This window comes from Pagrus major, chromosome 8 (assembly GCF_040436345.1).
Source record: "Pagrus major chromosome 8, Pma_NU_1.0".
Classification (NCBI taxonomy): domain Eukaryota; kingdom Metazoa; phylum Chordata; class Actinopteri; order Spariformes; family Sparidae; genus Pagrus; species Pagrus major.
Window position 1 is genome coordinate 33,757,757 of NC_133222.1, and position 22,936 is coordinate 33,780,692.

At 40.3% G+C, this 22,936-nt stretch overlaps 2 protein-coding genes across 2 annotated transcripts; one reads left to right on the forward strand and one right to left on the reverse strand.

Annotated features, from left to right (window-relative positions):
- Positions 1 to 1,730: 1,730 nt before the first annotated feature.
- Positions 1,731 to 12,785, forward strand: LOC141001425 (myosin heavy chain, fast skeletal muscle-like). Its single transcript, XM_073472495.1, has 39 exons — positions 1,731 to 1,937; positions 2,012 to 2,155; positions 2,255 to 2,411; positions 2,505 to 2,532; positions 2,613 to 2,718; positions 2,814 to 2,906; positions 2,992 to 3,055; positions 3,137 to 3,235; positions 3,325 to 3,428; positions 3,558 to 3,696; positions 3,842 to 3,960; positions 4,218 to 4,367; positions 4,468 to 4,638; positions 4,727 to 5,027; positions 5,123 to 5,193; positions 5,299 to 5,386; positions 5,523 to 5,640; positions 5,725 to 5,848; positions 6,358 to 6,494; positions 6,584 to 6,839; positions 6,922 to 7,164; positions 7,248 to 7,424; positions 7,505 to 7,650; positions 7,746 to 7,836; positions 7,936 to 8,325; positions 8,432 to 8,558; positions 8,648 to 8,766; positions 8,847 to 9,043; positions 9,214 to 9,397; positions 9,506 to 9,671; positions 10,337 to 10,461; positions 10,561 to 10,869; positions 10,964 to 11,167; positions 11,285 to 11,410; positions 11,490 to 11,660; positions 11,753 to 11,857; positions 11,958 to 12,053; positions 12,509 to 12,640; positions 12,765 to 12,785. Exons 1-39 carry the CDS (start codon positions 1,731 to 1,733, stop codon positions 12,783 to 12,785), a joined length of 5,805 nt encoding a protein of 1,934 aa, XP_073328596.1.
- A 3,402-nt stretch (positions 12,786 to 16,187) lies between these two features.
- Positions 16,188 to 22,177, reverse strand: syt19 (synaptotagmin XIX). The gene is made up of 9 exons (XM_073472599.1): positions 22,084 to 22,177; positions 21,029 to 21,263; positions 20,879 to 20,952; positions 19,336 to 19,455; positions 18,039 to 18,224; positions 17,761 to 17,910; positions 17,525 to 17,644; positions 16,983 to 17,094; positions 16,188 to 16,898 (listed from the first exon to the last, which is right to left on the reverse strand). Exons 2-9 carry the CDS (start codon positions 21,228 to 21,230, stop codon positions 16,591 to 16,593), a joined length of 1,272 nt encoding a protein of 423 aa, XP_073328700.1. The 5' UTR covers positions 21,231 to 21,263; positions 22,084 to 22,177; the 3' UTR covers positions 16,188 to 16,590.
- Positions 22,178 to 22,936: the final 759 nt, after the last annotated feature.

The window sequence follows — 22,936 nt, forward strand, 5'->3', positions numbered from 1 at the left end:
GCACAGGACACAACACATATGTTAAACATAGCAACAAGAAGACAGGAAAACTGGTAAGTAGAGAAAATAGCATTTGGAGCCTGAGCCTAATTACCAGTGACAAAAACAATGATCTGCTGATGAGTGGGATGAAAGCTGGGGTTCATAAGTTGATGAGCTGATTGAAGTGTGTGGACAGGCAGAATCAGGGTCAGAGAGGCACACACAAACACAGGCAGGCAAACCGGGCACATGGAAGATACAAGGACAAGGTACCACAGGAAAACACAAGGAGGCGACAGAGTTACATTATTTTATGTTTTCATGTTTTATGCTGTGTTTTGAGCAAAGTTTCAGTGTTTGTTTTTTGTTAGCACATTCATTTATGTTTCATATTGTTCCCCCACTTTTGAGTTGAATAAATATATTATGAAAGATAAATGGTCTCCTTTTCTAATGACAAACTCATTAAAAAGTGACCTCTTTAAAAGGCATGATTAGTTGTTTTTAAGGATTGTTTTTGGCATTTCCCATTTCAGAGATAAAAGAAAAGTAGAGGAGAGATAGGAAATGGCGTGCAGCGAAGTACTTGGGCAGGATTCGAACCCAAGCGCTGCAGTGAGGACTCAGCCTTGATATTTGGTACTTGCTCTACCAGGTATGCTACCGGGCCTCATATATATTATATATATATAGTATATTCTTCAAGAACATTGGAAATTCAACTGCGAGGACCTAGACACACAATGACAGACACGCAAGTGTTAACAGCTTGGGAAGCAAGAGTCAGTTAAATCAAAGAACGTCGTTGTATTCAGCATCAGTAATGCTGATCAAATTTTAGAGATGTTTATGTTATGTTAAAGTTATGAAAATTAAAAAGTGCTATACAATTTGTTCTATCAAAACAATTACAAAACTGAAGATATCATGAGTGAAGTAGACACATGTAGAAATCAAATGAATTTATTTCTAAATTTTTTGGTGAAGTATTTTGAAAGAGAATACCTTAGGTAAAATGTATAGATTGTTTCTTGTTTAGTATTGATTAAGAAGTTAGTATGGCCAAGCAAAAACTGGCCAAAGTAACTGAAACCCGAAACAACAGAGGTATTTAGGTGCAACACATGTTTCTACTTTCGTCTGCCTTGACCACATTTGGCTTGCTTTCCAATTTTAACTTTGCCATGTCAGCAAACCCCTTTTCAATATAAGCAGTCCTGGAGGAAAAGAGAGTGGGGACAGAAGACCTGTGAGTTCGTGTTTAACTAAAGGTAAGACTTTGTCCAGCTCCACTTAAGACAATTTGAATGTTTTCTTCTTTTAAGTTATGTTAATGGAAACAATTGTTGAGTGAATCTGTGTTTTTACATCTAATCTCCATATAACAAAAAACTTTTTTGAACAGGATTGGTGAATACTGTTGACAGAGAAGGGGTCAGGTAATGGCAAATTTGAATTTTAACTTTTCTCTATAAGCACTCAAGACATAAGCAAAATACCTGTATTCATTGAAAGTCCACAGTTATTCATGTACTACACTATATGTTAGTATGCGTTCTCACTACCAGTTAGGAGTAAGAAAGACTTTGAATAACCCACCTTTAACAAAACATATACATAGTGTCATGGTGCATATGTCTACTATTCGGAAAGATGCCAACTTCAAGTGCTGTTTAATTACATGGATTTAAAACATTGGCCTAACATGGCAGTTCTATGTCATTGTGCAACAGACATAACCCGCAACCATGAGTACGGACGCCGAGATGGCCATTTATGGCAAAGCTGCCATCTACCTCCGTAAGCCAGAGAAGGAGAGAATTGAGGCTCAAAACAAACCTTTTGATGCCAAAGCTGCCTGCTACGTTGCTGATGCTAAGGAGCTGTACTTGAAGGGAGCAATCATCAAGAAAGAAGGTGGCAAAGTCACCGTCAAAGTCCTGGACACTCAGGAGGTTGGTATCATGAATTCAGTGCCAACTAATATTCATGATGTTCAGTTCTCAATGTGACATCTGTCCTGTTCCAGGAGAGGGTAGCTAAAGAAGAGGACGTCACTCCAATGAACCCTCCCAAGTACGACAAAATTGAGGATATGGCCATGATGACCCATCTCAATGAAGCCTCTGTGCTGTATAACCTCAAAGAGCGTTATGCAGCATGGATGATCTACGTAAGACAATCTTCCTAATGAGAAAAAGAGAAAAATTGAAAATGGCTATAATTGTAGTATGAATACAGTTAACTGTTGATTCTCTATGATCACTTTTAGACCTACTCTGGGCTCTTCTGTGCCACTGTGAACCCCTACAAGTGGCTCCCAGTGTACGATATGGAAGTTGTAAATGCCTACAGAGGCAAGAAGCGTATGGAGGCTCCACCCCACATCTTCTCCGTCTCTGACAATGCTTATCAGAACATGCTTACTGGTAAGTCAATAATATAACAAAGTAGTATTTATCAGTATATGAAGTTTCTGTTGCAGGAAAACCTACTTAAGTCCTTTCTTTTTCATTTAACAGATAGGGAGAACCAGTCTGTCTTGATCACGTAAGTAATACATTTGATAACTTTGTGAAAGATAATCAAATATATTGATCAAATAATTATAAGTCTGTCTCTATACCTAGTGGAGAATCTGGTGCTGGAAAGACTGTGAACACCAAGCGTGTCATCCAGTACTTTGCAACAATCTCAGTTGCAGGTGGAGAGAAGAAGAAGGAATCCAAGATGGGAGTATGTTACTGCATGACAATTACAATTCAGTGTTCCTTGAAAATTGATTATTTTTCCAGTCATTTTCTGATATCAATTCTAAACCTTGATTATAGGGCTCTCTGGAGGATCAGATTATTGCAGCCAATCCTCTGCTGGAGGCCTATGGTAATGCCAAAACTGTGAGGAATGACAACTCTTCTCGTTTCGTAAGTATGGAGGGATTTCTACACATGAAAGAGGTCTTGTTAAACATGATTAGGTGTAGGTTAAAAATGTCTTTGTTCCAAACAGGGTAAATTCATCAGGATCCATTTCCGCACAACTGGCAAACTGGCTAGTGCTGATATTGAGACATGTAAGTGACAATTCTCATAGTACATACAAATGATTGGGATCGACATTTGGCCAGGCTTTAACTTATGAACAACTTTTATAGATCTGCTGGAGAAGTCTAGAGTGACATTCCAGCTTCCCGATGAAAGAGGCTACCACATCTTCTACCAGATGATGACCAACCACAAACCTGAGCTGATCGGTAAACAGTTGTGGTGCACAATCTTAAACCTGCTTACAGTTTTCATCCGGAACAATCTAATAAGCTTGTCATCTCTTTTTGATGTGCAGAGATGTCACTCATTACAACCAACCCCTACGACTTCCCCATGTGCAGCCAGGGTCAGATTACTGTGGCCAGCATTGATGACAAAGTTGAGCTGGAAGCCACTGATGTGAGTGATTGCTTTAAAATACTTAAATATTTTGTTTGTGAAATGCAATATCAAAACTGCTCTTCTCCTCTCTCTAAAAGTATTTTCAAGAGTTTTAATGTTTTGTGTGGAAACATCTTTTGAAAACAGAACGCTATTGATATCCTGGGCTTCACTGGTGAAGAGAAGATTAGCATCTACAAGATGACTGGTGCTGTGCTCCACCATGGTAACATGAAGTTCAAGCAGAAGCAGCGTGAGGAGCAGGCTGAGCCTGATGGCACAGAGGGTGAGTATTGACTGTCAACACAAAGTGAAAAGCTTACGAACAACAGCAGAAAAAATCTTAATCAGACTAGTTTCTGTTAGATTATAATGGAAAATTACAGTCACATACTAAATGAATTGACAGTAAATCACTGAACTGTTTTCAGATGCTGACAAGGTTGCTTACTTGCTGGGTCTGAACTCTGCTGACATGCTGAAGGCTCTGTGCTATCCCAGAGTAAAGGTCGGAAATGAGTTTGTCACCAAGGGACAGACTGTACCTCAGGTAACTGAGATACACCGTATCATTTTTTGTTTTGCATTTAGATTTATCCACTGTCGGTTCATGGCATGAGATGCACTCGTTTTGATTAGTTCCTTGTATGTTAACAAATGTTTCAAAGTAGAATATTAAACTTTTAAGGTTTAATTCTTTTACCTAATTCGCCTCTTTAGAGGAAATTCAAAATAACAGTAATCCATCATTAAAAAAAAAAACGGCTGACTGAATTGAATCATTTCATATTCATTGTTTTTATCCAGGTGAACAACTCAGTGCCTGCCCTGGCCAAGTCTATCTATGAGAGGATGTTCTTGTGGATGGTCATCCGTATCAACCAGATGTTGGACACTAAACAGCCAAGACAGTTCTTCATCGGTGTCCTGGATATTGCTGGCTTTGAAATCTTTGATGTAAGCGTAAATTCCAACAATTCAATAATTCAATGATTTTAATGACAAAACCATTCTTATTGCCTGCAAAGTATTATGCTGAAACTTTGTACCCTCACAGTACAACAGCATGGAGCAGCTGTGCATCAACTTCACCAATGAGAAGCTGCAACAGTTCTTCAACCACCACATGTTTGTCCTGGAGCAAGAGGAGTACAAGAAGGAGGGTATTATCTGGGAGTTCATTGACTTTGGCATGGACTTGGCTGCCTGCATTGAGCTGATTGAAAAGGTAATGATATAAACATTTTGTGATTCTAATTGTTTTTAATTTGACTTAATATATCACTTAATGACATATTTCTTCCCACTTTTTAAAGCCCATGGGTATCTTCTCCATCCTTGAAGAGGAGTGCATGTTCCCCAAGGCCACAGACAGTTCCTTCAAGAACAAGCTGTATGACCAGCATCTTGGCAAAAACAGAGCTTTTGAGAAGCCAAAGCCAGCAAAGGGCAAGGCTGAGGCCCACTTCTCACTGGTGCACTATGCTGGTACTGTGGACTACAACATCTCTGGCTGGCTGGACAAGAACAAGGATCCACTGAATGAGTCTGTTATCCAGCTGTACCAGAAGTCCTCAGTTAAGCTGCTGAATCTTCTGTATCCTCCTGTTGTTGAGGGTATGATCCTAACTACAGTATACTCTTAAAGGATGTTTTCATGTAAATTTTATGTCTCTTTCAAACAAAACATGTCTACATAAAATTGTCAACAGAGACCGGTGGTGCCAAGAAGGGAGGCAAGAAGAAGGGTGGTTCCATGCAGACTGTGTCTTCACAGTTCAGGGTAAGGTTTAACATTGCAAACTTGGCTATAAAATCAAATCTGAGTGTATACTGAACCGTACAATTGTGACATTTCATGACAAGTCTTATCATTTTGGATCTATAGGAGAACTTGGGCAAGCTGATGACTAACTTGAGGAGCACCCATCCTCACTTTGTGCGTTGCCTGATTCCCAATGAGTCAAAGACTCCAGGTACACAGACAACATAATCTTAATAGATTCTGTGAAGTGTGGTTTTGTATTACTGGTAATGTTTATGTCATGTTGTGCTGCTTTAACAAAGACACTATTCATTCAAAGAAGTAATTGGGAAATGTCTTTTCTACAGGTCTGATGGAGAACTTCCTGGTCATCCACCAGCTCAGGTGTAACGGTGTGCTGGAGGGTATCAGAATCTGCAGGAAAGGTTTCCCCAGCAGAATCCTCTATGCTGACTTCAAGCAGAGGTAAGAATTGGTATTTTAATATAACGTAAATACCGACTGCTGTTTTGTTTTTTCCACACTAACCATTAACTCTCTCATGAAAAGGTACAAGGTGCTGAATGCCAGTGTCATCCCTGAGGGCCAGTTCATTGATAACAAGAAGGCTTCAGAGAAGCTGCTTGGATCAATTGATGTTGATCATGACCAGTACAGATTTGGACACACCAAGGTAACCGCCCTGATTGTTTTCTTAAAAATAATCACGATGGGAAATAACACCATGAGCCAAAGAACAAGTAAGGGATCCAAAGAAATAGTGCCAGTGTGCAGCCATGGATGAACATTACATTTAGCATTGTTGTTTTTAAAACGAGGGACTGAGATGCAAAATTTCTTCTGCCCTTGATTCTTATTATTGCTCACCTATTCTGAGTTTGGGAGAAAATACCCTTACTCCACCTATATAATTATGTCAGATTTTCACCAAATACATTTATAATATGGATGACTCTGCAAAGCTGCTATCAGCCATTTAGCATAATTGGCTTCCGATGTTTACAGAATTTTGATAACGATCTGGATCCTGAGATCTGTATCAAACCAAAATCGAAAAAATTGTTTCCTCATAAAACTAAGGCAGATGATTGTATGGGGTGTGTGCTCACTCCGTCCTTTCTAGTTTAATGTTTGGTATAAAGTGTGCAGACATAAATTAAAATTCTTAATGTTGTTGTTCAGGTGTTCTTCAAGGCCGGTCTGCTGGGTACCCTTGAGGAGATGAGAGATGACAAGTTGGCAGCTTTAGTCACCATGACTCAGGCTCTCTGCCGTGGTTACCTCATGAGAAAGGCGTTTGTTCAGATGACGGCGAGGAGGCATGTTAATACAGCTTATTTTGTGTGCACACTGGGAACACCAATAATGAAAATGTACTTTGTCTATAATAGCAACTTCTTGTCCACAGGGACGCCGTCTTTACCATCCAGTACAACGTTCGCTCATTCATGAATGTGAAACACTGGCCATGGATGAAGGTGTATTACAAGATCAAGCCTTTGCTGAAGAGTGCTGAAACTGAGAAGGAGCTGCAACAGATGAAGGAGAACTATGAGAAGATGCAGTCAGACTTGGCTACTGCCCTGGCCAAGAAGAAGGAACTGGAGGAGAAGATGGTGTCCCTGCTGCAAGAGAAGAATGACCTGCAGCTGCAAGTTGCATCTGTAAGTACCCATCAACAGAGAGTCATGCTTTTCCATGTTTTCAGTGTTGAGTGCTAACATCTATTTTCATCATACAAACTAGGAATCAGAGAATCTGACAGATGCCGAGGAGAGATGTGAGGGACTTATTAAGAGCAAGATCCAGCTGGAGGCCAAACTCAAAGAGACAACTGAGAGACTGGAAGATGAAGAGGAAATCAATGCTGAGCTCACTGCCAAGAAGAGAAAGCTGGAGGATGAATGCTCTGAGCTCAAGAAGGATATTGATGACCTGGAGCTTACCTTGGCCAAAGTGGAAAAGGAGAAACATGCCACTGAGAACAAGGTTGGTAAATATCAATATGTTTAGCATATCAAGTAACATTTAAAGATTACCATGTAATAACAACATATTTCTTGCAATCTTAGGTGAAGAACCTGACTGAGGAGATGGCCTCTCAGGATGAGAGCATTGCTAAGCTGACCAAGGAAAAGAAAGCCCTTCAGGAGGCTCACCAGCAGACTCTTGATGACCTGCAGGCTGAGGAAGACAAAGTCAACACTCTGACCAAGTCCAAGACCAAGCTTGAGCAGCAAGTGGATGATGTAAGTTTACAAACTCACTTGGATTGCTAAGGCAAACTTTGCCTTGAACGTGATGATTTAAAACTTGTGTTACTGTTTAGCTTGAGGGTTCTCTGGAGCAAGAGAAGAAGCTGCGTATGGACCTTGAGAGAACCAAGAGGAAGCTGGAGGGTGATCTGAAACTGGCCCAGGAATCCATCATGGATCTTGAGAATGACAAGCAGCAGTCTGATGAGAAACTGAAAAAGTAACAATGCTTTTGAATTTGTAAAACAACCACTCTTTTTAAAGTAATGGTCACGATATGAACTCATACTATGTGCTTTATTTATTATTCAACAGGAAGGACTTTGAAGTCAGTCAGCTCCTTAGCAAGATTGAGGATGAGCAGTCAATGGGTGCTCAGCTTCAGAAGAAGATCAAGGAGCTTCAGGTGACACATTTTGTTACATGAAAGAATACTGCATACATTTCCCATTTTTGTATTAAACTTGTAAGTTTACTAAAAGTAAAAAAAACCTACATTCAATAGGCTCGTATTGAGGAACTGGAAGAAGAGATTGAGGCTGAGCGTGCTGCTCGTGCCAAGGTTGAGAAGCAGAGAGCTGACCTCTCCAGGGAACTTGAGGAGATCAGTGAGAGGCTAGAGGAGGCCGGTGGTGCCACTGCCGCTCAGATTGAGATGAACAAGAAGCGTGAGGCTGAGTTCCAGAAGCTCCGTCGTGATCTGGAGGAGTCCACTCTGCAGCATGAAGCCACTGCTGCTGCTCTGCGCAAGAAGCAGGCTGACAGCGTTGCTGAGCTGGGAGAGCAGATCGACAACCTCCAGCGTGTCAAGCAGAAGCTTGAGAAGGAAAAGAGTGAATACAAGATGGAGATTGATGACCTCTCCAGTAACATGGAGGCTGTTGCTAAAGCAAAGGTACACAATACATTAAATGGCATTTAAAAACCATAATTAGTATAATAAATAAGGTAAATAATAATATAAATCTGATTGCTGATGTGATCTCTTTTTTCTTTACCAGGGAAACCTTGAAAAAATATGCCGTACTCTTGAGGACCAACTGAGTGAACTGAAGACCAAGAATGATGAAAATGTCCGTCAAATCAATGACATGAGTGGACAGAAAGCACGTCTCCTGACAGAAAATGGTATTTATAAGTTGTCAGAGAATTATCTGTTGTGTATTATTGAGAAACGGGACACAAACTGATCTGTATCATGACATTTTTCCCACAAGGTGAGTTCAGCCGTCAAATTGAAGAGAAAGAAGCTCTTGTCTCCCAGCTGACCAGAGGCAAACAGGCCTTCACACAGCAGATTGAGGAGCTGAAGAGACAGACTGAAGAGGAGGTTAAGGTAAGAAATCATCAATTGCACTGATAAACTTCACGTGTTATTTAGACATTTTGCACACTGAATATTGTGTCTTACACCAGGCCAAGAATGCTCTTGCCCATGGACTGCAATCAGCCCGCCATGACTGTGACCTGCTGAGGGAGCAGTTTGAGGAGGAGCAGGAGGCCAAGGCTGAGCTGCAGCGTGGAATGTCCAAGGCCAACAGTGAGGTAGCTCAGTGGAGAACTAAGTATGAAACTGATGCTATCCAGCGCACTGAGGAGCTTGAGGAAGCCAAGTGAGTAACAAACGAACAATAAAGACATTAAAGATTGCAACACTGCTTTCATATATTCATCAAGATTCTGGACATGTGTAATTATTTCTATTTCATACATCCAAAAACATCTGTAAAATAATTTGGTATTAAGTTTTTCATTGAGAGACGTCCATACCTATTTCAAACAGGAAGAAGCTGGCCCAGCGTCTCCAGGAGGCTGAGGAGCAGATTGAGGCAGTGAATTCCAAGTGTGCTTCTCTTGAGAAAACCAAACAGAGGCTTCAGAGTGAGGTGGAGGACCTCATGATTGATGTGGAGAGGGCCAATGGATTGGCTGCTAACCTGGACAAGAAGCAGAGGAACTTTGACAAGGTAGCAACTTTTACATTACGTCATGTGGCCGAACAAAAACAATGGTTTACATATTTATTTACTTTTATATTGCTGCATAAACTGAACTGTATTCATTGTGCTATTCAGGTGTTGGCAGAGTGGAAACAGAAGTATGAGGAGGGTCAGGCAGAGCTTGAGGGATCTCAGAAAGAGGCTCGCTCTCTTGGCACTGAGCTGTTCAAGATGAAGAACTCTTATGAGGAAGCTCTGGATCAACTGGAGACCATGAAGCGTGAAAACAAGAACCTGCAGCGTGAGTTCAACCACATTATACAAGTTATAATGCATTCTACACATGTTTATGTGTTGTAATGAAGCATTTATGTTTAACATTTTGAGGCTTAATCAGAATCAGAATCAGAATCAGCTTTATTGGCCAAGTATGTGAAACACAAACAAGGAATTTGACTTGGTTTTTCTTAGCACACAATGTACATAGACATAGACATGAACATAAACAAACATAACAACATTCAACTAGAAGGAACAAGAACAACAAAGAACAGTAAGTTAAAAGGTGTTCAGAAGTCCGGACTATTATAAATATATAAATATATATTTAAGTATATTTATATTATATTATTTACAGTGTGGATATATGTTGTTCAATTATGTACAGGTAGAAATATATATATATATATATATATATATATATATATATATATATATATATATGTATATACATATATACATATATATATATATATATATATATATATATATATATATATATATATACATACATACATATAAAGTGCAATTTGGTCTGTGAATGTAAAGACTATGAGTGGATGGTTTTGGAGTCAGGGGGGTTACTGACACTGGGTGACTGATCAAGTGTTCATCAGTGCGACGGCCTGGGGGAAGAAATTGTTATGTAACAATGTAACAATATGAAACACATGCATCTCTCTGCAGAGGAGATCTCAGATCTGACTGAACAGATTGGTGAGACTGGTAAGAGCATCCATGAGCTGGAGAAGGCCAAGAAGCAGGTGGAGACAGAGAAGTCTGAGATCCAGACAGCTCTTGAAGAGGCTGAGGTACATTTCTTCTTCTTCTTGAAAAAAAAAAAAGATCTTGTGAAAAAACAAAATAAATCGTAAATTCGAGATTAATATTTAATTATTTTTCATAATTAGGGAACTCTGGAACATGAAGAGTCCAAGATCCTGCGTGTCCAGCTGGAGCTCAACCAGATTAAGGGTGAGGTGGACAGGAAGCTGGCAGAGAAAGATGAAGAGATGGAGCAGATCAAGAGGAACAGTCAGAGGGTGACTGACTCCATGCAGAGCACTCTGGATTCTGAAGTCAGGAGCAGGAACGATGCCCTGAGAATCAAGAAGAAGATGGAGGGAGACCTGAATGAGATGGAGATTCAGTTGAGCCACGCCAATCGCCAGGCCTCTGAGTCCCAGAAGCAGCTGAGGAATGTGCAGGCACAGCTGAAGGTACTGTAAGACATACAGTTGTTATACAGACTATGGTCAGTGCACCTACATTTTGGCATCCACGTAAATATATTTGCTGATATTATTTCACCAGGATGCCCAACTGCACCTTGATGACGCTGTCAGAGCCCAGGAAGACGTCAAGGAACAAGCTGCTATGGTGGAGCGCAGAAACGGTCTCATGGTGGCTGAAATTGAGGAACTTAGAGCTGCTCTGGAACAGACGGAGAGAAGCCGCAAAATTGCTGAGCAGGAGCTGGTGGACGCCAGTGAGCGTGTTGGACTTCTGCACTCTCAGGTGAATGAACACATTTCACATCATTTCTTTAATTATTCAAAATCCAACCAGTGTTTAAACAACATGGGAAAATCAATCATGTGGTGACTTAATGTACTTAATATTATTTCCCTTTAGAACACAAGCCTTATGAACACCAAGAAGAAGCTTGAGACTGATCTGGTCCAGATCCAGAGTGAAGTGGATGACACTGTTCAGGAAGCAAGGAATGCAGAGGACAAGGCCAAGAAGGCCATCACTGATGTAGGTTTACATTCTCTTTGTTCTCCTTTATATCCATCCAAAATCTTATTTTTCAATATTTCAATCTTCTGTCCTCTAGGCTGCTATGATGGCTGAGGAGCTGAAGAAGGAGCAGGACACTAGCGCTCACCTGGAGAGGATGAAGAAGAACCTTGAGGTTGCTGTTAAGGATCTGCAGCATCGCCTGGATGAGGCAGAGAACCTGGCCATGAAGGGTGGCAAGAAGCAGCTCCAGAAACTTGAGTCCAGGGTAAAAAAAAATCTGTCAAGATTTGTACAGTCAAACTAATGTAAGAAAACATATTTATTCTTAATATTATATACATGTTCGGTTTTGTGAAGGTGCGCGAGCTGGAGACAGAGGTTGAGGGTGAGCAGAGACGTGGAGCAGATGCTGTTAAGGGTGTCCGCAAATATGAGAGGAGGGTGAAAGAGCTCACCTATCAGGTACAGTCACTTCGACAGTTCGCATGTTCAAGTCCAGATAATTAACAATAAAAGCATGGTGACATGTAAATTTACTCTCCTTTTCAATTAATTTTCACAGACTGAGGAGGACAAGAAAAATGTTACCAGGCTGCAGGATCTGGTTGACAAGTTGCAACTGAAGGTGAAGGCCTACAAGAGGCAGGCTGAGGAAGCGGTAAGGATGACTCATCAATTTAAAATAAAAAATTGATTTGAAAAAAAAATTCAAATTCATACAAAAAAACCTTTCTCTTTGCACATATTTATTTAGGTAAAATTAAAGGACAGGGAAATGAAAGCACATCGCAATCGCAAATTTGTGATATTGTTTTTTTTTTGTTGCACTACTTAACTGTAATAATAACACATAATTTAGAATAAATAAAACTGATACTCAAACTACGAATATCAAGGAAAACTGATAATTTGGTTAACTAATAAGACATTGCAATATACTATTACATATTGTTCAATTATGGTTAGAAAAATAGACAGCTATCATGCACGATAGCTGTAGCAAGCAATCCATTAAAATTGTGTGACTTTGTCGTTATTTGGCAGTCATGATCACGAAGTACATCTAATATACTTTAAAATATATACCTTTAAACAATGTATATTGTATTTCAGGAGGAGCAGGCCAACGTCCATCTGTCCAAGTGCAGAAAGATCCAGAACGAGCTGGAGGAGGCTGAGGAGCGTGCTGACATTGCAGAGTCCCAGGTCAACAAAATGAGAGCAAAGAGCCGTGACTCCGGCAAGGTGAATATACAATTCTGTGTAGCCAAAAACAAATTAAATTCATATTCAAATGTTGAATGTTGACATTTGCCGTGTAAAGTTGATAGAAATTAACCAGATCTAACCAAATTTTGTGTGTTTTTAGGGAAAAGAGGCAGCGGAGTAAAGCACTGGCTGATCAGGTTTTTTCTAATCATATAATATGATGTGAAATATGCTGTAATAATAAACGTTTACTTGTCGCTCTTAAATTGCTGTCTGCCTGCTCTCTTTCATCTTATTATGTCCCCAAGACCTGAAAAACTGAATGGATGTGCAGCTTAATCTGAGTTTGTCTGGATTCCATGGATTTACATTTGTATTTAAAGTTTGATCTGTAACCCACTTCCAGCTAGAGCTATGCTTCTGTGCTGGTTTTTGAATAATCCTGTTGTTTACGTCTTGGTCTAAAATATTTAAAATCATGGGAGGTAGCTCCATGTAAGCATGGATAAGCCAAGCTTGGCCTAGCCTTTACAGTAAACTGCCTCAAACTGCCAGCACACACCAGCACATAAAGTTATTCATTAACTGCCCTACTCTTCATGTGTGCCAAATTTGGGTGGTCTCACTGTAGATACTGCCAGCCATACTGAATCATGGCAAAGAGGGAGAAAAATCATCAAATTCTGCAATTAATTAACTAATGATTTTTTGTCATGTCATGTGGAAGCTTAAAGAGCAAGATTTTCCATACTAAATTAGCCAAATCTATGCTAAAATGATCCTGGTCAATATTTGCCTGTGGATCAATGGTGTTTATCTTGCTGGTAATAAAATCTTTTGAACTCATGCTCACTACTGATTCTCATCACAGTGGCTAGCTAGCTAATTAGCAGTGGTATATTCATGTCAACCAAGGTTACTTAATCATATATTGTAATAGTGTTGATGCATCACCGTCTCACCTTTTTCTGGATCAGGAACAATCATTCTTGAAGTTGCTGACTGAGGCAAGAAAAGCTTCTGATGATGATGATGATGATGATGATGATGATGATGACGATGACAAAATGTCATAGATTTGTACGGAGAACTAAATACTGAATACAAATCGGGCACTTATTCAGTCCAAGAATTGCTCACCTGGAAAAATACGCCAAAAAAAGTTTTCGGAGCTCCTGGGTTTACTTCCTGGTTATGCAGCCCACTAAATCATAACTGACCTTGTTTGCAGTTCAACGTGTCCTGCCAAGAGTTTTACAGATGTCTATTTTATAATGGTCTATGGGGAAAATGCTTTTTTGGCCTCAGGGGAATTTTTTGCTGCAATCCAGCCACTGGTCATTGGGCAAAATTGGTTGCGAGGTCTTAATCGTAAAATTATGCGAAATGTGCCCTGACCAATAGGTTGTTTACACATGACGTCAGGTCACCGTGAAGAACTGCAGATGGGGGGCAGTAAGTGTTTTCTGCAGGGAGAAGCGCTGTTTGTGCTGTTTACAGCTGTGCCAACTACTCAAATTGGGAAAAAAAGAGCTACTTTCGAAACCCAAAAGTAGTGACACATAAAGGCAAGATGTTTAAAAAACCCATAAAAACCTCTGTCTAAAGTCTGGAGGAGCGGAGTCAGACTACGCTCATGTATGCATTGACCACTTAGTGAAAGGTAAGGCTACAATCATTTTGCTACTTAACTTTATATATCTGGCTGCCGATGTCGTTGTCCCAGCCACCCACAAAATAGTTATATATATAGTTATAATTTGGCTGGACTAATTTGTGATATCAATCACCTCCATGCCAGGCAAATCAGTCAAACCGTGGGAAAAATCACTTTTCGGTAGAGTGTAGGGATCATATCCAATGTGTCAAGAAATTTTCTTATGATACCTCTTTAAATAGAGTGCTGCAGGCATGAGCCCTAAACACCTGGAACTCAGCATTTTTGCATTTCTGACTTCCCTACAATAAGGTCTGAGGTGAGTACAAGTTTAAGGAGGTCAGTAAATACTCAACAAGTGGCTAAATGACCCTACAGAGGGTGTTTGGGGCATTAAACATCATGACGTCAAACATAGATACATGTACTTACTAGTTCACCTACACAGGCGAAGGTAACTTGCATAATTTTGTGACTCAGACTTCCCAGCAGGTGTTTAATCAATTTATGGTAGTGCACAGTGGAGTGAAGTAGCAAGCTTAGTAGTGGTGACGTTAAAATCACGCGACTGTGGTGTAGTTTGCTCATAGCAGTCTGCCACATTTACACTTCTAAATTCATAAAACTGGTGCTTTATTACCTGTTTTACTTGTAAGGCCGTCCACTCTTAAATCATGTTTTCACTTTACCATTGTTTTGTATGTCCGGTCATGTTTCTCACAGGAGTTGTTAGCCAGCTAGCTGCTACCTTAACTGCTTTGCTAATTAGCAGAGCTGGGACCGAGGGGCGGCCGGTGAAAGGCAACACACCGGCAAAAACTTCAGAAGAAACCCGCGAAACGTTGCTTCAGCCTGTGACATGTCTGACAACAGTCTAGCAATACAGCTATTTTATCACATTCCCCTCACAGACTGTCTGAATCATGCTTTCACAGCTAGCTTTAAGTGTGCTTAAACACAGTTTTAAGTCTTTTAAGCAACTGACCTAACCTAGCTGGCTAGGCTAATTATCTCATGTATGAGGACTCTTGGCTGTATGGCCTTAAGTTGTATTTCCATTCCTACTGGCTCTGAGTTCACTTCCACATTATTTCTACTTATTGATATAGTGCTGCTTCTGGTGGCACAAGTTAATGATCTTACCTGTTCATCTTGAGACATGCCTTGGCTTCCCTCCAGTGTGCCCTCCAGATGCAGTCATTTCCTTCCCATGGACAATAACATCATCTGAATACACAGCTACTCCCTCCAATCCCACTCAAAGACTCATTCATTTTGTGATGGAACAAGTCTGCAGCCATATTAGTCCCAGAAGGTAGGTGCTTGAAGCAATACATCCCAGAAAGTGAGCTGAAGGTGGTTGGATACCAGAAGCATCCCCCCTTCAGATGCCTGAAACCTGCTCTACTCTTTACACCAGTCCACACATGGGAAGCAAACAGACTGTAGTTGAGTTTAGAAGTACTGTACTGAGGTTATCTGCTTTTACAAACAACATAAACTGTTAAACCAGCAGAGGGCAGCAAACGCCTGTCACAAAACCAGTGCAGGAAATCACTGGGAAGGAACTTAACACCTTTAAGTGTTTAAACTCTGTGAGTAAGCAGGGCATTCCTGATATGAACTAATATTGTCTTTGCTTTTTTAACAGTAAGGTTACTTATCCTTGATCAAGAAATGTTAAGGGCCAAGCCTTTATCACTGCACTTTGATAACAACTAGAGGGTTAAAGGTCCAATAAGTAAGAACTACGCCAAATAATGATTCTCTGGTATGGCAGCCAACCTGTCCTACTGTCCCAAAGTGTCAGTATTTGACAAGTTGGGAATGAGACTCAGAAATCAACTTTAACCGTTTGAATTATGTATTTCTTTGTTTTACTTATAAGGCATTAGGGAACAGTCTTATTCACAGTGAATTGGACAGAATGGACAGTTTTCACAAGCAAAAAACATCAGCACAGCATAAAGATAAATATAACATTGACACAAACAACACAGTTATTGACTGAGTGAGTACAGTAAGTGCAAGACTAGAGTAATCTTTACCAGAAATAAGGAGTGCAAATGTCAGATCTTTAGAGCTCTTTCAATTTAATGCAATTTGAAACTAAAAAGAGAGTTAAAAAAAAAAAAAGATGTCCATGAGCAAGAAGACTGAGTAACCTAAGGGTTCAGCTGGGCTGTCACTCCACTGTCCTGATTCGAAGAAGTCCATGTTTGGCCAGCACAGATCCCTCTACGGCCTGATACACAAGCACCACAGCTTTTAGTTCAACACGAGCAGGTTCCGACATCCAGAAAGTGCAGGAGAGGATTTATTCAATCACTCAGATCAGAAGACCATGCCACTTTGCGATTGGCTGGCGGACTGCGCGCATCATCAGTCTCCAGTGCTCGTCTTCTGAACTCTTCTCCTTCCCCACAGTCAACTGACCAATCAGATGTTTGTTTGATGTCCTCGTTGTCTGCGTCTCATACACAGATACTACAATTTTACACTGCTGCAGAGGAAAATCTGGCAGCGAGAACATGAGGACTTGGTTGAAGACAGTAACCAGGCGGCGGGCCACAGCAGAGGTTTTTTGGTGCCTCAACTTGCACTGGTTGCACTGCACACTGATCCTGGCGTACAGGGCTGTGAAACAGAGGGAAGTCAAATTAGTTACAGCTACTGTAGTATGTGTGTGCCTTTATTTTTATGAAGCTGTTCAGCATTTACCTGCATCTGAGGATATTTCAGTGAGGACCGTTCTGACCTTTAGCAGTCCAATCTCAAGCCTCTGAGCAGTGGGAAGAACCTTTAAAGACAGAAGCACCTCTCCTACAAGATCCTGTCCAGAAAGTGGGAGGATAAGCACTTCAGGACAATATATGTTTATTTATGATTTATAAAAATACAATAATCGAGTAATCAACAGGGATAAAATACATGAGAAAAAATAATACGTGAAATATGATTTATTGTGTTTTTTTGAGGGGAGGTGGTGGGATTAACAAAGGTTCAAGCCTTACATAAAAAAGCAAAGATCAAAAAAAATAATGATGCTAACAATAATAATAATAAAACACAATATGTTTGAGAAATTAAACTGAACTGAATTTCAAGATTGACATAATTTTGCACATGATATGGTATAAAAATTGCTTAAAGCTACTAAAGTCATTTTTTGTTGATTATGGCCTTTAAATGACCTGAACTAAAAGATGAGAAAACATTCCTATCTGATTGTGTGTGTCTTCATAAATGACACCCTACTGTACCTTCTGTGGTATCTGTAAATCTTCTTGTAGCTCCAGAGGGTAGGAGATGTTGAGCTTCCCAAGAGGAACCCTCACCTCTCCTAATACTGTGTGTCTGGAGAATTTATCAAAGTCCCTCACCTGAGAAGCACACAGACACATGACAGACAGACAGGTTTTTTTTATAGATTGACACATAAAAAAAACCTCCAATGAAGAGAAAATGAGAGTGAGGGATGGTTTGTGTACTGCAGGACCTCCATCCTGAGGTTGATGCGATGAAAGTCCCTATGCTCGTGCAGAACACAGCTGAACTGGTCTCCAAATAAAGGGTTGCAGCTGCCTTTTACAATGCGAGTGCGCCACTCCTGTAGCACGGCCCACAGGACTGGGGCCGACCCTTCACCCTGAGAGGGTCACAACAGTGACACGAACCATAAAAGGACTTAGGAAAAGCTGTCTATTCATTTCCACAAATAAGATGCTGTAGATTCTGTTACGCAGTGTGATGTGGTAACTGATAAAGACAAATTACCTCCTCATCCGTAGAGCCCTCCAGTTCTACTCCCTCTGAACCTGCCCACATGAGACTGAGCTTTACAAATGGCTGGAGACTGTGCTTCTGGCTGCGGTCATGAAGCCCCTCCACCTGCAACACGGTGACCACCAGCTGGGACTGCAGCTGGTCATAATAGATGGAGAAACGGAGCGATCCATCGACCTGGTATAAGAGGGTGTGTTAGGAAAGACCAAGCGTCAGATGCAGCAGTTGATATGGTTGAACAATTTGAAATGTACTGTATATTTTCTTTAAGTCGTTAATCTTTGTTAACCTTAATAAGAATAGATCAAAGAGAGATTTACAAACATCTCAGTTAAAATGTAAGAAGTTTGATCTGGGTGATCTTAAATAAGAAGCCCACACACTAATAATACTTTTACTTAAAAATACCGTTTGTTGGTTGGTTGTTTGGTTTGTCAGCAGGATTACAGAAAAACTACTGACTACTAACTTTCTGTAACATTGTGTGAGACGGCATTTTTCAACATTTTCGTTAACTTCTCAGGGAATAATGCAAGAGTCTTGATGGAGAAAAAAGCAGGAATATCTATGAGTGAGTACAAAAGGGGATTGTTGTGCCTTAACAGAGGTATGTGCTCTCAGAAATGCCATTCTAGTTTGTCCAGTCAAATACCTGCAAGAGTAACAACATTCCCGTCGCCCTCAGCTGTTGGCCTACTTTGCAAATGTTAGCATGCTTACAAGATAAGATGGTGAGCTTGGGAAATATTACCTGCGAAAAATCAGCATAGTTGCATGCTAATGTTAGCATTTAGCTCAAATCACTACTACAACCTTGTAAAGTTCCAAATACTAACAGCAACACAGCAATTTAAAAACCTTCAGTGATTTTCTTAATACATTCCTAGATCTCTGCTACTGCAAAACATTCCCACCGGGCTCTCCCTCTCTTGTGGACATTATTTTAAAATGAACCTAGAGCGCCCTCTCATGGACAAAATAAAACATTGCCACATTACAACATTAGAAACCATAAACATCACATTATGACATTCAAACCATAAACATGACAAACCCCATAGAACTGCATTGCTGCAGTGTTGTTAATAGTGTTTATGCCAACTTAGGCTGCACATAAGCCATTTAATGTATGTGTCCTCAGTGTTCCATACACACTGAGTGGGAGCCTTGAGTAGTTTTTGAAGACAAGATGTAAATAAGCCATTAGACAAAAAGCATAAAAATAAATAAATAAATAAATTGGAGCCTCTAGATTGTTCAAACAGGATTATACAGTCATGTCTGCCACCTTTCTAACTTTGTCCTGCTCCGCCATGTGTCTGTCTGCCTGGCTGGATCCTGTGGGGGGACACGAGGTCTGAGACAGACAGCGACTCAGCCGGCCGACCTCCGTGCTGACTTCCTCCACCTGGAGCAGGAAGACATACAGCACACACCATTTCTATCAGTGGTGTTTTAGGAACAGCGTCTCCAGCATTTATTTGACTTGTGACGAGGGCCAGCTCTCCTTATTCAAACATGAGTGCTCTATGTAAATAGACAATGTTGCCTGTATGGAGTAATCGCCATAGACTACAAGGCCTGGACAAAATAATAGGAACACCTAACAATATAAGGTCATTTTTACAATCAACACAAACTTATAAAGCATAGATAATTAAAATAATAATAATAATAATAATAATAATAATAATAATAATAATAATAATAATTAATAATTAAAATCACAATATTTTGTAATTGTCAGTTAACCATGACAATTGAAATATTTGGGGCACTTATAATGTTGACATGTCATCCATACTGTATTACAGAGGTGTATATGTATAAGTAATTTTTTTTGGCCTTTTCATGGCTTTATTGACAGGATAGCTTTAGAGATGACAGGAAATGGGATGACGTGCAGGAAATGGCCTCAGGTCGGATGCGAACCCTGGGCCACTGCAGCAAGGACAAAGCCTCTGTACATGGGTCGCATGCTCTACTGTACCAACTGAGCTACTGGGGCACCCAGGTGGTGATTTATAAGGCTGTGGCTTGTGGCTGTATTATGTTGACAGGTTGTCCTATTATTTTGTCCACCCTTGGATGTAGCCCTGTCCTCATTTTAAAATCTTGATGGCAGTGCAGTCCTCAATTTTTCAAACAAACTCTGGTCCAGCATTAACCCTGTCCAAACACTGTAAAGAACAGAAAAACTACGAACAACCCTGTCTGAAGTGTTATACTTGTTATACTTATTTCAGACTCTAAATCCCTTTTTGAAAAAATCTGATCCAAGGTGGTTGAATCGACAGATTGCACCCTGAATATATATCTACATTTTCCAGCATGAGTCCCCAGATTCTGTGTTTTGTTTGCAGGTATCGTACCTGAAAATGTTCTGTTTCTCTCTCAGTGCTCTACTATTGATCTTCTCTACCAAACATCCAGGTTTTTGTTTTTCAAATCATCCATAATTCTTTATCAAAGCATTCTCCCGTGACACAACCACCGTTCATAACCAACTTGCCGTCTTAAACTTTCTACAGTACAAATAGTTTCTGTACTGCTTTCAAATTCAGAACTCAGTAACAAGCTTGCATGTAAAGACTTTAGTGCCCTCAGATAGTAAATTTCATCCTCATACATTTTGAATTCCCATGCACGTATTGAGCTGCTGAATGTTACTGGCTTGCAACTGCATGTGATTGTTAGCTAAGTTAATCTTTGTTTTAGCAAAGTCAGTTTTGTAAAGCCTAATTGAACCTCAAACATCTATAAATTTGTTAAGAAATCTGGTCGTAGCTGGATAAAATACTTTTTATCCACACCCTCAAATGTCCTCTTACCCTTGTATTTGGAGCTCCAGAGTAGTTTCCTGCTCTTCTTGGCTTTTCTTCTGTGTAGAGCAGATCACTGTTCACTGCAGTAGAAATCAGACACAAATTTACATTTGATATTTATGATTAATTTTTTTTTTTAATCTAATCCCTACTCACCAGTATCTTGACGCATGTATGTGCTGGGTGACCGTGTGCAGCATCTGAAGATCTGCCATGCCAGGATGCCCAGCGCCACCAGAAGCAGAGCGACCGAGATGCCTAGGATACAGTATTTGACCGTTTCTGAGAATGGCATCCTCAGGTCTCCAGCGGCCGACAGGTGTCCCACAGGGGCTGGAAAGTCTATCAGCGCTGCCATCTCTATCCACCTCCATGTGGGCTATACATACCACTGCAACACAGGAGGACAGACCATGTGAGGAGACTGTACTGTTGGTTAAAGAACTCTGAGGCCACATAATATACCCTTTGGCAGCCATTTTGGAGTTTTAGCCCACACAAGAGAGAGAGTATATTTAGTTTCCTGGTATTGTTCATGCTGGCTCTCAGACACGCTGTCATGGCTTACTGGGACACTTGAAGAGTACGGAGCCATTGTTGTTTTAGGCTTGCTGGACAAACAGCACAAAATTAGCACCAAAATGACATGAGTTTGTATTTTGATTCTGAAAAAGTAGATTGACTTGTATAAATGTCAGTATTGGGCTATTTTCTGCTTCACAACTTTCTTAATTTTTTGACAAGCAACCAGATTCAGTTGTCCCCCTTGTAAGATTGCATACCTGTGTCACAAAGAGCACATTCATGCACACCCACATGAAATGTATGAGACAAAAACAATCACATCAAACTGTCATTGTGCTTGCTCATTTCTGGAACATACCTAAAGGGATGGATTTTTTTTTTAGGTAAAGAAAACCCGTAGGACTTTGGCACGGTCAGAGAGACATGATTATCACCTATCAGAGACTGCTTAGTCAAATATTACTTGTCCTGCTCACACTTCATGCAAAACAAGATGAACGTTATGAGTACAAAACCTACAAAGTAACTAGTATTTATGTACAATGTTCCACAAAGAAGCTCTATATGACTGGCGAATAGCAAAGACAAAAGTCTGTCTCAAAAAGTGTGAAGCACTGACGTTGCTGCTTTCCACTTCAATCATGAACCAATACATAATAACATGAAGGATACATGTAAACGCTTACCTGTAGTAAAAGATGAAAACTGAGCTCATCTTCTTCTCAGGGAACGTAAGCATCTTCCTGTACTATAAATCCATGCTGAGCTCTTAAATTTCAGTTAAACGAAAGAACTTGACGGCAAAAGAAATTCAAAGCAGGACCTTATCATATAGCTGTCCCTGCTGTTTTTGGCACTATAGGCACACCTACTCTCCTCCTCTCTATCTCTATCTATCCACACACACACCCAGCACATGACTTCCCACTCTGGGCAAACTGGTTTGATTACATTTAAATGACATTTCAGGGAGCTTAACATGACCTGGTCCGCTGCGCTCTTTCCTCTTAAAGATTCCTCTGCAGGTGTGCTTTGTCAAGGGTTCAGGGAGCTCCTGCAAACAAAATATGGATTTTAAAACAATCAATGTGCCTCTGGTGGCAAAAAGTCAGCCCCTGATACAAGGTAGCACAAGAACTGCTGCTGAGTCCTAAGCTGATATGTTTCTCAACTATATACAACCGTATTTACATTGCACATTTAAGTAATAATTATATCCAATATGTTCACTTCATTAGCTGTTAAAAGTCATTTGTATTTTCTACTTCAGTTCTGCTCTGTTCAGTGGCAGCTCTGCTTTATCATGTAACTGTATCCAAACCAGCTGCAGTCGCAGGTGCTGTAAACTGATGATGATAAGAGACACTCAACTCGCTTACAATTGTAACAGCTAAGACAGGCTCATTGTCCCGACACTTTTCATTGTCGACATTATCTCGCAGACTTGTCACTTACTATTTTCCAGGACTGCCTGCTGAAAGAGTGAAGCACAGTGGGGAAGATGAGATGTGCCTAAAAAAAGCCTTTCTTCAACAATAG

Coding starts and splice junctions, on each gene's coding strand:
- syt19 (XM_073472599.1), bottom strand. CDS start 21,230: ATGGCAGCGCTGATAGACTTTCCAGCCCCTGTGGGACACCTGTCGGCC. Junction 17,645..17,760: donor GCATCAACCTCAGGATGGAG/GTCCTGCAGTAC, acceptor TGTGCTTCTCAG/GTGAGGGACTTTGATAAATT. Junction 16,899..16,982: donor TGAAATATCCTCAGATGCAG/GTAAATGCTGAA, acceptor TCTGTTTCACAG/CCCTGTACGCCAGGATCAGT.
- LOC141001425 (XM_073472495.1), top strand. CDS start 1,731: ATGAGTACGGACGCCGAGATGGCCATTTATGGCAAAGCTGCCATCTAC. Junction 1,938..2,011: donor AAGTCCTGGACACTCAGGAG/GTTGGTATCATG, acceptor GTCCTGTTCCAG/GAGAGGGTAGCTAAAGAAGA. Junction 9,672..10,336: donor TGAAAACAAGAACCTGCAGC/GTGAGTTCAACC, acceptor ATCTCTCTGCAG/AGGAGATCTCAGATCTGACT.